Source organism: Thunnus maccoyii, chromosome 14 (assembly GCF_910596095.1).
Source record: "Thunnus maccoyii chromosome 14, fThuMac1.1, whole genome shotgun sequence".
Classification (NCBI taxonomy): Eukaryota; Metazoa; Chordata; class Actinopteri; order Scombriformes; family Scombridae; genus Thunnus; species Thunnus maccoyii.
In genome coordinates this window covers 18,355,762-18,372,366 of record NC_056546.1, presented here as the reverse complement: position 1 = coordinate 18,372,366, position 16,605 = coordinate 18,355,762, and the positions used below count along the sequence as shown (strand labels likewise).

The following is a 16,605-nucleotide window of genomic DNA, read 5'->3' as shown; positions in this document are numbered from 1 at the left end:
GGGGGGGGGGGCAAAAGATCCAATCCTACAATCCTACAATCCTACACAGATTCATTTTTCATTTTGATACCCAGTGAATTTAAAAAGCTCAATTCTAACAGTTAAATGAAAACAAAAACTACTGAATGATTATCAATCAATTAATTCATTAAATTTCTGGCTTTTTCATGTATACTGTTAAATATGTTGGATACCAAATTTTGGTAGTTAAATGAATCCAAGGAATTAATAACTCTGACATCCTCCTCTCTGAGCCATAGGTTCTTAACAATGAGTGTGTATGACACCTTTTGTCCTGACTCAGGTTGTATTGTGTTGTAGGCTCAAGGTTTCCATGGTGAGATAGAAGATATGCAGCAATGGCTGAAAGACACAGAACGTCAGCTGTTGGCATCAAAGGCTGTGGGAGGCTTACCAGACACGGCCCGGGAGCAGCTTAACGCCCATCTGGTATGTGTTTAACAATATGAAAGGCCGCATACAGATGGCAGGCTTGTAAGGAGACCACTATGTCTTTTCTGTGTTTTATCTCAAGCGTGAAAATTAAATGACACTGCAAAATACACTACTTGCATCCCCCTGCAGAAAATGACAAAAAACCTTGAAAGTGTTTCAAATTGATTCAGCCATGTCTGACTATAATGAATCTAGGAATGTTTTTTTTCTTTTGTTTTCTCTTTCTCTAATGGAGAAAGTGAAGGCACTTTCACAGCATGCTTGCCCCCGAAGCAGCACCAGTAGTGACATTTTTATGGAACCAAAAATAGAATGATTACTTGAAAGCAATAACTTTTATCATTCATTTTTTAGTAACATTATACTGTTTAAATGTCCGTGGGAACATGCCATTGAGTCTCAGCCTGTGTCACCATCATCATTCTTTCACCATTTTTGGACGAGATTTGGACTATCGAATGACAAATTCACTGCATACACTTTAGACAATGCAGACTCTAAAAATATTACAGAAAAACTTAAGTAAAGCTGTTTTTAACTGTTTGACGGGGGCATCACTCTCCTCATTGTCACTGTTTCTGTTTTCTTGCAGGAGTTGTGTTCTGCCTTCGAGGGGAAGGAGGAGCTGTATAAGGAGCTGATGAACAAGGGTCAGCAGCTCCTCATCTTGACGCCTGAGGGTCCTGACAGCAACACAGAGCAGGACCTCGCCAACCTGAAGGAGAAATGGGAAGGGGTGCAGGCAAAGGTGGCTGAAAGAAAGGTATGGAGTTGGTAGACATACACCGAATAGCTTTCACTGTTCTAGGGTTAGTGATTCAGTCCTAGGTGCCAGTGAGAGATCGCTGACATGCACTTGAGCCATGACTCTGTATGTGTAAGCCTCTAATCCCAGTGCCGATAATGAATGGTGTAAAGACAGAGTGCTGGCAAGGACATACAGGATGTGGTTACACTGTAGAACACAGCGGGCGGGTTGCTGTCTGAGTCAGCAAGGAACAACTGTGTCTCTCACATTGACATCGCAAACAGTTGGCAAGTGCATAAAATAAATAACAAAGCTAAAGTAATAATTGAGCCACTTTTAAAATCTTTATTTACTGCATCCGTTGGAACAATATTTTCTCACTTTTGTCACTTCCGATGAATAAACATCATCTCACATGACGGAAAGATAAATCCTCTCTCCCTTGCCACTCTCACTCCAGATATGGAGCTCCTCATTCTGGCTGCTTGGTTTTGCTGTAACATTTTGCTTCCTATTTACTTTGGTCCTGTTCCCAGAACTTCAGTGTCTGGTGAATCTTAGAGCTGCACAGAGTTACAGCTGGTGGCCAAACACTATGCAGCATTGTCACACTTCTCTAATCTTTCAAGCAGAAAGCAGTATTCTAATAATAAAAAAAGAGGTACTCACAATTATACTATGATTTCATTTTCAGCAAGGTCCCCGACAATATATGAGGGGAACACATTATAAACCATAACTCTCATTAGGTTTGTAATTTCATGTGATGAGCTTGCATCACTGGCTTTGGCAAACGGATGTTTTTCAGCGACGGAGCTTCTGTGGATGTTTCTGTCATTCAATTAAAAGCTCATCATTCCATTTCTGCTTCACCATCAGCCTCTCCAGAGATGTTAACTTCCTCTGTTTAAATAGAGGTCATGTTTGGCACAAGTGAAGTGTAATTGTTTTTTTTTCCCTCTTTATCTTGTGTTGTAGCAACCAAGCGGTTTGTTTTCAGCATTGTCTGGTATGATACAGGTTATAATAGAACTCTGGTTTCACCGTCCAATTAAAGTGTAGAAATAGTACGGTCATATAATGCAGAGAGAAAAAGAAAACAGGATTATTTTCTTCGCTAAACATTGATGTTTTGTGTCCACAGGGGAAACTAGAAGAAGCCTTGACACTGGCCACAGATTTCCACAACTCTCTGCAGGACTTCATTAACTGGTTAACCCAAGCGGAGCAGACGCTCAACATGGTTTCCCCTGCTTCCCTCATACTGGAGACCATCATGTTCCAGATTGATGAGCATAAGGTAATATTTGTACAGAGAAGAGGGCCACGCAGCGTCTGAAGTGAAGTGAAATGAAATGCTGATGGCAAGAAACATGCCTATTTATTTATGTTTGTACATGATTAGAAAAAAAAACTGTTTAAGATTCCAAGCAGAAGCGCTTTCATGCAACTTTTGTTGTATTCAGCTGCTATGATTGTGTTTAATTTCTTCATTCAGTGAGTAATTATAAATGTCAGTATTATGTATACAATGTTGTTTAATATCTCACCATCCAGCTTGTCATCAAGCCACCAACAACATAATGCGTCCACCTGTTTCTCATTCAGAAGCTCATTAGCACGTTGATCACATGAATTACATTACCTCTGCTGATGATCACTGATGATGGTGATGTTGCCTTTTGATCTGACTCGCACCTCTCCTTTGTGTGCATGCAGATGTTTGTGACGGAGGTGAACTCCCACAGGGATCACATCATTGAACTGGACAAGACTGGCACACATTTGAAGTACTTCAGCCAGAAACAGGATGTAGTGCTGATCAAGAACCTGCTGCTCAGCGTGCAAGGCCGCTGGGAGAAGCTGGTGCAGCGGTCCGTTGAGCGAGGTCGTCTGCTGGATGACGCCAGGAAGAGGGCGAAACAGGTACTGCATGTGTCCATATTTTATAGTAAAATTAGTCAAATAGGCATTGTTTCACCACTGTTGGGGCTTTTTATTATCATTGGACAGCTCTGGAAATAGTATATTAAGCCTGTTTCATATTCTGTGTGCAGCCTATTATAGCATTTTCATTCGTGTGAGCCTCTAAAACCTAATCATGTGAACGTTAAACAGGACTGGGCGATAAATCAAGTGAAATCATACCTTTTTCAAAACATTCTACACTGTGTTTATTTCTTTATCCTTCATTAGTTCCATGAAACTTGGAATAAACTGATGGAATGGTTGGAAGAGTCTGAGAAGAGTCTGGACTCCGAGGTGGAAATTGCCAACGATCCAGACAAAATCAAGACACAGCTGTCGCAGCACAAGGTGAGGGAGCATCGACTTATCACAGCTTATTGGACAGAGAAGGAAAGTTTAAACTATCTACAGCAGAGTTTAACAATGGCTGCATCCAAACCATTTTTTCATTAATCTGGACTATGAGACAGCCATTTAAGGAACCATATTTTCGCCTTTACTTGTAATGAATGAAGGGTGGAAGCAGGCAACAGTGAAAGCTATTAATAAGAATTACAGTATGCAGAATGCATTAGTCGTGCTTTTGCTTGCGTCACAGGCTACCCACTCCCCTCTTGTTGTCTCTGCAGTGTTGTTAAGGGAGATTGTACTAATCCTATCATAATCCCGGGATGGGCCAAATGTATTAGGGGTGACCTTGCTTTTGGATACTTTTAATCTCTGTAGAGTAGTGGCTCTTGAGTTTTGACCCGTTTTTTTGTTTCCCTCACAGAATTATGTCTTCTTAATCACAAAACACACACACACAGATTAGGATACTATCTGACATGCCAACAGTAAGAAGAAAATCCCTGTAACCCTGTACATCCAAAGATATAGACAGTCTACTGAACTTACTGTACAATTATACATATATATTAGTATTCTTCATGCAGATGGTCAATAAATACGATGAGCTTTCTGATGACAATATTTTCATATGCAGGAGTTCCAGAAAGCTCTGGGGAGCAAACACTCAGTGTATGACACCACCGTTCGAACAGGACGCGCCCTAAAAGACAAGACCTCTCTTCAGGATGATAAGCAGAAGCTGGACGATATGCTGAGCGAACTGAGGGACAAATGGGACACTGTCTGTGGAAAGTCAATAGAAAGGTAAGGATACATATCCCCATGTTTGTTCCTGTTTTCACCTCAATAACTAGACGTGGCAGTACTTCTGAGGACCTCTTCATTCACTGTCATTGATATGTGCTCCTCTGCAGACAAAACAAGCTTGAGGAGGCCCTCTTGTTCTCCGGCCAGTTTACAGACGCTCTCCAGGCTCTCATCGACTGGCTGTACAGAGTGGAACCTCAGCTGGCTGAGGACCAGCCAGTTCATGGAGACATAGATCTGGTTCTCAACCTGATAGACAACCACAAGGTAGAAAACACCACCAGACCACACACAATGTCCCACCTTTGTTTGTCTGCTAGTGAATTCCTGGACACTTAAAATACACCAGGGGTGGATTAGAAATACAGCAACAAAAGGACCAGAATTGTAATACCTTTATATTAAGAGTCCCTGTTCTTTGAAGCTCTCTGTCTAGCTAGGATGACTGGAAAACGGATGCTATGTTCACTTATTTCCAATGTTATTATCATTAATCACTGCACAATATCAGCAACAGAACAAATTTTTCTTTGTTGCACTTACAGCTGAGAGTCTGTTAAAGTTGAATGTATTTTTTTACTCTACAATAAAAAAATTGCCTTTGTACATTGTTCATTGAAATTATGAATAGCAGAAATATACTAAGATTTTATGGAAGATTTAAAATGCCTACATACAAACAAATCAAAGTATGACATAAAGTGAAATACAATAAACATTGTAGTATGTATTTCCTTAAAATGTATGCATTTACTGTGTCATAAAAACATTATGGTAAATGACAATTATTAAGCCCTTTGTCATGTATCACAATAAAAAACCAATCATTCAGTTCTTAAAGACAAAAAGCTAAATACTGTAATTGTCATTTAACATACTATGTTTTTTTAATTATTATACATTTTAAATCTTCCATAAAATTTCACAAAACTTAACTTAGTAACTTAGTTTAACAGACGAGAATCTTCAACCTGTTTCTATCGCTGGCAACGCTTCTCAAGTGCCTGAAGTCAGCCATCATAGTGTCGGTACCGAAAAAAACAAACATCATCAATCTGAACGACTATCGTCAGGTTCCCCTCACACCAACAATAATGAAGTGCTTTGAAAGGTTGCTCCTCTCCCACATCAAAAGCATCATCCCTGCCTCACTGGACTCAGACCACTTCGCTTACAGAGCTGACAGGTCCACAGAGGACGCCATCTCTCTGGCTCTTCACACTGTCATGGCTCACCTGGAGAGACAGGGCACATACGTGAGGTTGCTATTTGTGGACTACAGCTCTGCTTTCAATACTGTTATCCCCAGCAAGCTCACCTTCAAACTCCACCAGCTAGGCCTCAGCTCATCACTACCCAACTGGATCCTTAATTTCCTGTCCCCCACTATAAGTCTGAGTACTGGCACACCACATGGATGTGTACTGAGCCCTATCCTAAACTCCCTCTTCACACACGAATGTGTTCCTGCATTCGCAACTAACACCATCATTTGCATATGACACAATGGTGATCGGGCTGATCTCCAACAGCAATAAATCAGCCTGCAGAGCAGAGATGCAGAGCTTGGCAAGCTGGTGCTCAGAGAACAACCTTTCCCTTAATACAGAAAAGACCAAGGAACTAATCATCAACTTTGGAAGGAGACAGAGTGGACAGAGTGTCCAGCTTCAGGTTTCTGGGCATACACATCTCAGAGGACCTCACATGGTCCACTAACACCACTGCACTGGTCAAGAAAGCACAACAATGGCTGTTTTTCCTGAGGACGCTGAAGAAAACTGGTCTGCCCCAACAGATACTGGTGACTTTCTACCGCTGCACCACAGAGAACATCCTAACATACTGCATGTCTGTGTGGTATCTCAGCTGCACAGCAGATGATAGGAAAGCTTTTAAGCGGGTCGTCTCCAGTGCACAGAAGATCATTGTGATACAGCTCCCAGCCCTGGAGGACATCTACAGCTCATGCTGCCTCAGGAAGGCTACCAGCATCTGTAAGGACTCCACACACCCATGCCATCATCTGTTTGAACTCCTTCCATCTGGCAGACGTTATAAGGGCTTCTACACCCGCACCTCCAGACTGAGAAATAGCTTTTTCCACAGAGCTATAACTGCTCTAAATCAGTCCACTAAATACCCCCCATAATCTGTCTGACTGCCCGCATTATTGTCTGGCACAACTGACTTCACATACACACACATATATTACACTATGCCACCAAATAAGCTATATGGTACACAGGAGTCCACTCATCCATTCTGTGTTACTGTCTGTATATTGTGTCCAATATCTGTATATACAACACAGTGACAGCTGCTGTAATTAATAACCTCAGTGTACAAGGACTAATACATTCGCCCATACAGTGTTTTTATGAAAACTATATCTACATTTCCATTCTGCTTTGGTTCTGGCACACTATTTGTACTGTTATATACTGTTTATACTGTGCAGACTGTTTAGACTGTTTGTTACTTAATTGCTACTTTGCTACTTTTCTGTACTGTATGGGTTCTGTTGCTGCATTGCACATCTGAGTTGTTGCACTACTTACTGTACTACTGCCAGTCACTGTTCATACTGTTATACTGTTCATTACTTTATTGCCACTCTATTGCTATTTTATCTTATTTGTCGTTCTATTTTTACCTTATTCATTTTTATTTATAGCATCGATAGGGAAGTCGCAAACTGAATGAATAAATAAATAAAGAATAAATAAAGGTTAAAAAAAATCATACATGATGAAAAAAAGCAACCATTTCTACTTAATCTAATCATCATCACTAGGAAAAACTGACAAAAGAAAAAGTTTTTGTTATTTATTTAAGTAATTTTCAAAGCATCTAGATAATGGATATCGTTTGATATCAAACTCAGTTCAGTATGCTGGACTGTATGTGGGTTATTGTTGTTTTTGACCGTGTCCGTCACTGACTGTGCTCTGCAGGTTTTCCAGAAGGAGTTGGGAAAGAGGACGGTCAGTGTTCAGGCCCTTAAACGCTCAGCCAAGGAGTTGATTGAGAGCAGTCATGATGACTCCTCCTGGGTCAAAGTCCAGATGCAGGAGCTGAGCACTCGATGGGAGACGGTGTGCAACCTTTCAGTGTCCAAGCAGGCCCGTCTGGAGCAGGCCCTGTGTCAGGTACTGTGTAGCCCCTACAGTAACTATGTTAAACTGAGTCAATGAGTCTGACTGATGTGTGTCCTCTGGCTCTAGGCTGAGGAGTTTCACTCTACAGTTCACATCCTGCTGGAGTGGCTGGCTGAGGCAGAGCAGAGTTTGCGTTTCCATGGCAGCCTGCCTGATGATGAGGAGGCACTGCGTGCACTTATCGACCAACACAAGGCAAGCAATGCAGATATTTATATTTCTTATCTTAAGATCACCTATCAGTTTACACTTAAACGGAATATTTTGGCAGTTTAGATTTCAATATAGAAATGAAACATGCTTACATTCTTCTCTGATTAAGCCTTCTGATTGAGTAAACAGTAAAGATCCACTTTATCCTAAATCTGTAAATGCAGCATGTCTGCAAGCAGTGTAATGCCGTGTTATCTTACATGCCAAACAGAAGAATGATTTCATCTGGTTGAAACAGCTCTATAGCTCCAATATTAAAACCACCTTATGAGCAACATTTTATTTTTATGTTTTCTGAAGATATTCCAATTGCATATCTAAACTCTTTTCTGTGTTCTATTTTAAGGAGTTCATGAAGAAACTGGAGGAAAAGCGAGTGGCTTTAAATAAAGCAACCAGTATGGGGGAGGCTATTCTGACTATCTGCCATCCAGACTCTATCACAACCATCAAACACTGGAACACCATCATTAAAGCCCGGTTTGAAGAGGTCAGTTAGCAGCTGCCTGCCAGTATACGTACATGCCTTTCTGCTCTGTCATATCCACAGGAATGACAGAGCACAGTTACACAGTATGTTTAAAGCTACACAACATAGAAGACTCTCCTCTTCTCTCTTTCTCTCTCTCTTGTGATCATATGTGTGTGCATGATCACACAAAAGGAAATGTTCTGTCTATATTTAATATGAGTAATGTGTGTAATGTTGCTGTTGCAGGTGCAAGCTTGGGCCAGACAGCACCAGCAGCGACTGGCTGCGGCCCTCAGTGAGCTGTTAGCCACTCAGGAACTGCTGGAGAATCTGCTGACCTGGCTGCAGTGGGCCGAGTCCAACCTCAATGAAAAGGACAAGGAGTCACTGCCGCAGGAGATCGAGGAGGTCAAAAGCCTCATAGCTGAACACCAGGTAAATAAAATTACAGCTGAACATAATTCTTGCATAGTTATTTTACAATAATAGAAGATGTTTGGTTTTTATTTTTAGATTAACAAACTATACCACAGTAGTAATGCCTTCAGAGTATATGATGCAAACTAGAAACATGCTTGTTGCTTTACCCCGCAGGCATTCATGGAGGAAATGACCAGGAAGCAACCAGATGTTGACAAAATCACAAAGACACACAAAAGGAAGGCTGCAGTGGAACCCCAAATCCAGTCTCAGATCCCCGTGCTCGACAAAGGAAGAGCTGGAAGTATGTATCCCACAAATACTCCCTTGCAGAGCGTGACCCGAGCCATCTGGCCAAGTGTTGAGTCACTGCAGGGTGACGCGACATCCTCATCTTGGGCATTTTAGCACCTGGAATGATGTCATTGCCAATCTGTTCCTTTGGGTTTGGTGGTTAAAAAAACATTTTGAAGGTTTTTGTCTTTCACTTACAGGAAAACGTTCTCCCACACAAACGATGTACGCATCAGCAACACAAGCTCCCATTGAAACCAAGAACCCCCGGGTTAACCTGCTGGTCACAAAGTGGCAGCACGTGTGGCTACTGGCTCTGGACAGGAGGAGGAAACTCAATGATGCTTTGGACAGGCTGGAGGAGGTAATGCAACTCTCACATTTAATTCAAAACTGCATACAGGTTTTCACACATTTTCTCCACAAACTTCTGCTTTTCTGGCCAACTATAACATCTTTATATATATGTCCAGCTGAAGGAATTTGCCAACTTTGACTTTGATGTGTGGCGGAAGCGCTACATGCGCTGGATGAACCATAAAAAGTCTCGTGTCATGGACTTCTTCCGCCGCATCGACAAAGATCAGGATGGCAAGGTGACCCGACAGGAGTTCATAGAGGGCATTCTCTCCTCCAGTAAGTGTCTACTGTACAAAAACACAACTGAACAGCATGTACTCCAGCCATGAAAACACTCATTTTTTTAACACTTAATGGTTTCCTCCCTAGAATTCCCTACCAGTCGTCTGGAGATGAGCGCTGTGGCAGACATATTTGACAGAGACGGTGATGGCTACATCGACTACTATGAGTTTGTTGCTGCTCTTCATCCCAACAAGGATGCTTACAAACCACTAACAGATGCAGACAAAATTGAAGATGAGGTAATACGAACAATCATGCCCTGAATTCCCAATTCTCAACGTGGAAAAATATGTTTATAGAATTATGGTTAAATAAAATCTGTTTGTAGGTGACACGTCAAGTGGCGAAATGCAAATGTCCAAAACGATTCCAAGTGGAGCAAATCGGTGCCAACAAATACCGGGTAAGCAGATTTTACCTTGTATTATTAAGAGAAAAGAGACAACTCATATGTTTGAACAAATGCCACGGTTATAAAATATTTTAAACACTGAAGTTTAATTTCATGGGCAGATCCAGTGGAAGGTAAGTGTTTGAATGTGCTGCAAAAAGTGTCACAGTCAGTCCTTGCCAAACATGCTAACCTTTATATATTTTTATTGTTCCTCACATCACCAGTTCTACCTTGGAAACCAGGTACATATGAACAAACTCTTCCTTTTCTATTTTTCTGTTTCTGTGCCTTATCAAGCCTTATGTGCTTTTTCATTTATCATGTTTGCTTTCCAATTAACACTCTGCCCAGATCCCTGGCTGATGTTTACAGACTGGAACTCAGAAGTAGAAAGAAATAAAGATCTGTGGCCTTTTCTTATTAAAATCAAAGTTAATGTGCTTTTGATACAACAAACTATGTTTCAGTAAAATCTATGGTAGATGGAAATGATCAGAATTAAAATTAGTTTTAGTGTGTACAGTAGACATTTTATGTAATATGAGCATTTTTCAAATTATTCTGATAAGTTTTTGTCCATAGAAAACCTAAAATTTGTCTATATGTCTGCTTTTGAGTTTCAGAAAATACAGTATTAATGTGCCAATACCATTCCAGCCCATATTTTTTATTGGTCCACAGGCATAAATTCATCTGCTGGGCAGTTTGGAGAATAATGCTTTATGTGTGCTTGCCTTTGGCGCTTCAGTATCATGGGAATGATTTACAACATTGGCTGACATACTTTTTGTGTAACTGACACTGTTTATTAATTTATTTTCATAGCTGGGCAACCTTGATGGTTTCAATGAATTCTTTGCATTTCATTTTGCCTACTAAGTTAATATGTCTTGAAAAAGTGCATGTTGCAATGTAAACGTTATTACTGATATGGGTTCACACGCCACATGCTTTCTGGAGCTTGTTGGCTTAAAGATGAATAACGGGAAGTGCAAGTGAGATGGGATAGTGGTGGTTTACAGTTTGTATTGATGTATCACACAACAATGAATTGAAATAATTCTTTTGACAGTTTGGTCTGGTTCACTGCTTACATGACTCCTTAATCGGCGATGAGACAATAGCAAACAGGGAAAATCAAAATCTTACCCCTCACCTACACGTTGCAGTTTTGGAAAGCTGTATTCTGGTAAATGGTTATTCTTAAAGTGTTTCTTGTGCCTTTTTTCCTCCAGATCATTATTCAAACTCCATCACCTTTAATGTATCTGATCACTAAAATCACCAGTGGCATTGAATCATTCAGATTATCATACAGACTGCAAGATTTGTACCAGTTTGAGAGATAATATAATGTGACAGGCACTTAGTGGAGGGTCATCAGTGTTTGGTCATGTCTGCGTGCTACACCGTGGTGGATTAGACAGAAATGATTTGAACCATTCCTCATGTTGTTCTCAGTGTGTCGTCAGAGATAGCTGCATTGGTTCTGCATCGGTGTCAATGCATCCTGAGTTGTAGTTGTAGAAAGTGCAACAAAGTGCTCGATTACAGGAGATTGCTGTTTGTCCGTCTGACTATGATGTGAAATTGTTTTTGATCAAGAAGCATGCGGCTGTGGTTGTCCTTTGTGAATTATTGTGCTAATGCTGTCACGGTCACATCCAACTGGCTGACTTCTGGCTCACATCTCCTCATAAAGCTTGAAACCATTCACCTCCATATCAGGTTCATCACAAAGCTTGACTTTCAGTGTCCTGATGTTTGGTATGTGTGGTCGGTCAGATGAAGGCAAATTATTATACAGCAGTGCCTCCTGGTGGTGTGATGATGTGCCTTCAGTTAATGTCTTTTTTACAGGCTCAACCTGCAGTAATGGCAGCAAACTGAAGCCGGACAGCGATAGAATATAATCATTACAGTCTGAAAACAGCAAATTAGCTGAAATATTATTTGAATGAAAAGTTCTTTGCTGATCTTGCTGTTTACTGCCACCAGTTTATAAAACTGATAATGTCATCACTGCAGAAAACACATTTGTGCTGCTGCTTTATATTGCAATATAGTAGTTCATAAAAATTCATTCATTATTTTGCTTTAACAGACATTAATATAGAGCCTGACTGATACAGGAGTTGTTTTTGACTGAAACTAAATATTGACTGTATGATATTAGATGATGAAATATCAGCTGATTGTTAAGTTGGGCACTAAAGAGTCAGAGGTGCATCAAACTACAATATGTGATGATGACACCGTTTCAAAATGATCTCAACAATCTCAAATTCATTTTTCTTTATTCTTACTGGCTAAAAAATATACACTAACACTAATACATCTGCAGTAAGCCAATACTAGCCAGTAATTTTGACCCTGCAATAAATCAATCAGGCTCTACATCTAAGGATAACCACTTTGATTTAAATTACCTCATAACAATCACAAATACTGAAATTGAATCACACACACCAGCACACACTAATGGAAGAAAACCAGTTGGATTGACCTTTGTGTAATTTGTGTCTTTGTTGAAAATCAATGTTGGTGTGTCAAAATCCTGTTTGTGTAAACCTGTGCAACATGAAAAGGAAAATCAGCTCTGGAGTAGACAAAAAGGAATTTTAATGGATGTTTCATTTTTTCACTTAATTGAAAAAAATGACCAAAACAATCTAAATTCACACAAAAATAAATAAGTTCTTTGGAATAAGTTTGATTCTGCTAACCAGTCTGGTTTCCAGTGTTGCTCAGGTTAAAGCCTGCAGTGAGAAACTGCTTATACATACGAGGTTCAGTGTTTTCACACATCCTCTCTCTGTTTTCCTTCCCCCCCTCCTCCCGCTGTAGTTTGGAGACTCTCAACAGCTTCGCCTCGTCCGCATTTTACGCAGCACTGTGATGGTGCGGGTGGGAGGAGGCTGGATGGCTCTGGATGAGTTTCTGGTGAAGAACGACCCCTGTCGAGGTGAGTTCAAAAGTTCATCACAACAAGTCAGCTTGAAAATACTGAAAAAGTTGCACATCCAATTTTTACTACATCCAATATTGTTAAATGTCCAAATTAGTATTAATTTGTTCTGTTTTTTAAAGTGGGGTAAAACAGTTTGGTACTAAGAGGATAAATCGAATGTGTACAGCTACAATCATTACCCATTTTTATGAGTTTCAGGGAGGTGAATATTGCTGAGGCGTCCAACAATCCTATTTTGTTTGTCCAGTTGATTCACAAAACATTTCCATTTACTACTTGTACACATAGTGATATTTACTCCTGATAAAGATTATTTTACTATCATTATATTTTTCTAACAGTGAGACAGAGTGAAAATAATGCATCCAGGCTATTACAGGCCTCACTGCAGTAAAAAAACTGTCCAATTACTATTTAATGTGGACTGATTAGAAATAAGAAAACTTAATGGCATTTCAAAAGACAATGAAAGGTTTTAGTTTGTGCTCCTGTAACTACACATGAACTTACGTACATTACTGATGATGTTGAATATCAGTATTTTTAAACATAATGTTATAATATTTACTTTCTAGTTAAAGTCTGTGTTTGTCATCTTAACACGACACAGAGCTCCGCAAACATGACAGGTACAGTATAACGCAGCAAGAATCAGATTAACAAATAAAAATTTAAAAATTAGTGTGCAAAATTGAAGATCTGCCGCCTACAAGCATATATCAATATGAACTCTTCCTTTCTGTGCCCACGTCTACTGCTAAAGCTTGATGTGCTCTGCTTGTTTCTTCTGTCTTCTGTATCAATTATCAGTTTCTTTCCTCCTGCTGAACATGATATCATTTCTTCTAGTTCATCACCACGGGAGCAAAATGTTGCGCTCGGAATCAAACTCTTCGATTACTCAGTCTCCTATAGGTTGGCAAATCTCAAACTTTCTCACCTTGCTCCATGAACCCACCAGTGGTATGTGTGTCTGCACATCTGAGTGTGTGACGCTTGTGTTGGTCCTGGTGTGTGTACCAGCTGTGTTGAGCACTCATCATGAATGGCATTCTCATAAACCGGCTCCCACTCACAATTCAGCTCCGGCTGGTTTTCATGCATGCAGGAGTTCGTGTGAGTCACATCAGCTGCTCTTACTTTTCTCTGAGGCTCTAAATTAGCTCTTTGTCTCTCTCAGCATGTAGCAAAGCACTTCTGAGCCGAGCTTCTTTTGCAGTTTTCAGGTTTGCTTGACAATCAAACAAACAAGTATTTTTGGAAACCGTGTAAAAGGTTTAAGAGATTAAACATAAAACTTTCTAACCAGGTTATTGGGGAAAGTGACGCGTTGTCTCCATGGGCCTTTTGAAAAAAAAACTCAACAAAACTGAAACAGAATTTGTTTACGTTGTTTGACGATGTGGTTTAGTGATTAAAACTGCATGTAAGTTTGTTTTAACACAACTGGTGCAAGCACTGTTTGGTTTATTCAATACAGTTTGTTTTCTCTATTTTGTTATTCTTATAAATTGTGCAAGAGAGTTTAAGCATACATTCTTTTCAACATTTGTTTAGCGTTCAACCAAACAGAAGCACTATTTGTTTGGTTAAAAATCACTTAATTCCACTACTGTTGCAGCAGTCTTTGGACTTCTGTGTGAAACCGCATGAGATTTTATGTTGCCATTGTACTTTATTTTCATTCATCCACAACTTTTATGTTGATTCATTTTAAATACTTAAAAGCAGACAGTCATGACCATCAGCACAATCACAAATCATGAGTGTATCTATGCAGCTATGCAGAGCAGCTGATTGGGAGTGTGTGGGGTTTTTTTTTAGCGAAAGGCAGGACCAACATGGAGCTGCGAGAGAAGTTCATCCTCCCAGAGGGCACCACTCAGGTGATGGCCAGTTTCCGCTACAGAGGCCGCAGATCTCGGCCGTCGTCTAGAGGAGCGTCTCCCAACAGATCCACCTCCAGTCAGAGCTGTGCCATCCCAACAGGCCCAGCAGTGACCGGCACACCCAAGGTGAGAGCTCTAACACACTAGTCTGTAGTTGTCTGTCATGCCGTAGGTTGATCACTCCCCATCATGATTTCCTTCTCTTGTTTATTTGTTTTGCATTATTTGATCATTTTGTTGTTTATTTCCTGTTGTTTTTCTCCTCTTCCATCTAGTATTCCTCGTAGTTTTTGATTTGTGAATCCATGTTTGTGTTTTTGATTTGCCATTGTTTCCCAGACTTGCCAACACATAACCCGCAATTATGATAAGCCATGGCTTACAAACAGCAAACCCTCCACTCCTCTTAAATCATCCGACTCCTTTGGGAGCCAAGGGTCATCTTCAGAGGTATAGTCACAAACATGATGTGGAACGCTTCACATTTCTGACCCAACTGAAATCTATTACATATTTATGAAAACAGAGACAATGAAAATGTATTACCAGTGGGCCTAAATAAAGCTCCTAGTTTATAAAAGATGTATTTTTATTATTTTATCATTATATATCTGTGATTGTACTGATTTCAGTTTATTCTGTGATGAGAAACCTGAAACTTTGATATTTCAGTTGGGTCTATAAGCTTCTTTATTTACTAATGTGCTGAACAGTTAATGGTTGCCTGATTAATGTCACTACAATATGATCAGCTCCACTTGTAATAAATGCAAGTGTGATTGCCTATAACTGTACAAGTTTAAACATATAATTCAAACACTAACCGCTAATAGCAGAGTGCCAAAGTTGCTGTGGAAATTTTAACACATTTTTTTTTTAAAATTAAAACTAACTTAATGATATAAATGAAGAAGTTTGGTGCAACTTATGTATAACTTGATGAAGACTGTCCTAATATGCAGTGCAACAACTGTTGATTACAAATGAAAGTAATTGAAGTTCTGTCTATTACAGAGTACACCAGTTCAAGGCAGCAAATTGCGTCTTCCTGGATACTTGTCAGGCAAAGGCTTCCAGTCTGGTGAGGAGGGAACATTGATCAGTGCTGCTGTGCTCAAGGCCCGAGCACAGACACTAGGTGGTGAGTGGAGAGCCACCTGCTTTCTGTATATTTTGAAGAGGACTGTTTTACTGTTGTTTCCTCACAAGTGTGTGACTCAGAGAGAATTAAAGGAATGAAAATAGTTTCATTGCAGTAAGCTTTTTCTGGGTTTTAAGTTCCACTACACTCAAAAATGTGTTTAGCTCATTGTTTCTTTACTTGAATGTTTGACCTTCACTGTGCAGAATGATTATGTGCAGAGTTTGACACTAAAAGGCTGGAAAGTCTCTCTCTGCTCACAGAAAACTTGAGTTTAAGACATGTACCCTTACGAGCATTATTTGTGACATCAAAACTAGTTTGGAAGCCAGTCCTGGTCCAATGTGCAACTTACAAAAGTGTGATGTAAAAATGTGAAGCCTCCAGTACACATACACTGAGAATGGACTTTACAATGACATAAGAGAAATCTTGAGTGCCCCAGTTAAACTTTTGAAATTAAAAGTATTTGCATATTCATAGATTCTGGATTTTTAACTAGTTGGAAGGAGTAGATTCATTTTTATGAACTTCTAACCAGGCAATTGCTCTTTTTTTCATGGAAAAACACATCAGGTACAAATTATCATTCAAAGCTCAGTATTCTTATGTCTTAAAATATATCTGGAGGGGATCTTTAAAGATTGAATTCTAGTCTGTAGTAGTTGTAGTCTG

General features: G+C 39.9%; 1 protein-coding gene across 7 annotated transcripts in view; it reads left to right on the top strand.

The window, feature by feature from the left end:
• Positions 1 to 16,605, top strand: part of dst (dystonin) — a 109,127-nt gene that overhangs the window by 90,881 nt on the left and 1,641 nt on the right. For 3 of the 7 annotated variants that reach the window (XM_042433107.1, XM_042433105.1, XM_042433108.1), the window contains 21 exons: positions 322 to 450; positions 1,049 to 1,219; positions 2,349 to 2,504; positions 2,924 to 3,130; positions 3,401 to 3,520; positions 4,158 to 4,327; positions 4,438 to 4,597; positions 7,288 to 7,482; positions 7,558 to 7,686; positions 8,051 to 8,194; positions 8,423 to 8,611; positions 8,771 to 8,900; positions 9,091 to 9,254; positions 9,364 to 9,526; positions 9,620 to 9,774; positions 9,864 to 9,938; positions 10,154 to 10,171; positions 12,777 to 12,894; positions 14,725 to 14,915; positions 15,129 to 15,239; positions 15,804 to 15,930. In XM_042433107.1, the coding sequence (XP_042289041.1) occupies positions 322 to 450; positions 1,049 to 1,219; positions 2,349 to 2,504; positions 2,924 to 3,130; positions 3,401 to 3,520; positions 4,158 to 4,327; positions 4,438 to 4,597; positions 7,288 to 7,482; positions 7,558 to 7,686; positions 8,051 to 8,194; positions 8,423 to 8,611; positions 8,771 to 8,900; positions 9,091 to 9,254; positions 9,364 to 9,526; positions 9,620 to 9,774; positions 9,864 to 9,938; positions 10,154 to 10,171; positions 12,777 to 12,894; positions 14,725 to 14,915; positions 15,129 to 15,239; positions 15,804 to 15,930 (3,022 nt within the window). Of the gene's footprint in view, positions 1 to 321; positions 451 to 1,048; positions 1,220 to 2,348; positions 2,505 to 2,923; positions 3,131 to 3,400; positions 3,521 to 4,157; positions 4,328 to 4,437; positions 4,598 to 7,287; positions 7,483 to 7,557; positions 7,687 to 8,050; positions 8,195 to 8,422; positions 8,612 to 8,770; positions 8,901 to 9,090; positions 9,255 to 9,363; positions 9,527 to 9,619; positions 9,775 to 9,863; positions 9,939 to 10,153; positions 10,172 to 12,776; positions 12,895 to 13,749; positions 13,864 to 14,724; positions 14,916 to 15,128; positions 15,240 to 15,803; positions 15,931 to 16,605 lie in introns of all 7 variants that reach the window. The other 4 variants (XM_042433111.1, XM_042433106.1, XM_042433110.1 and 1 more) reach the window with 2 other exon arrangements.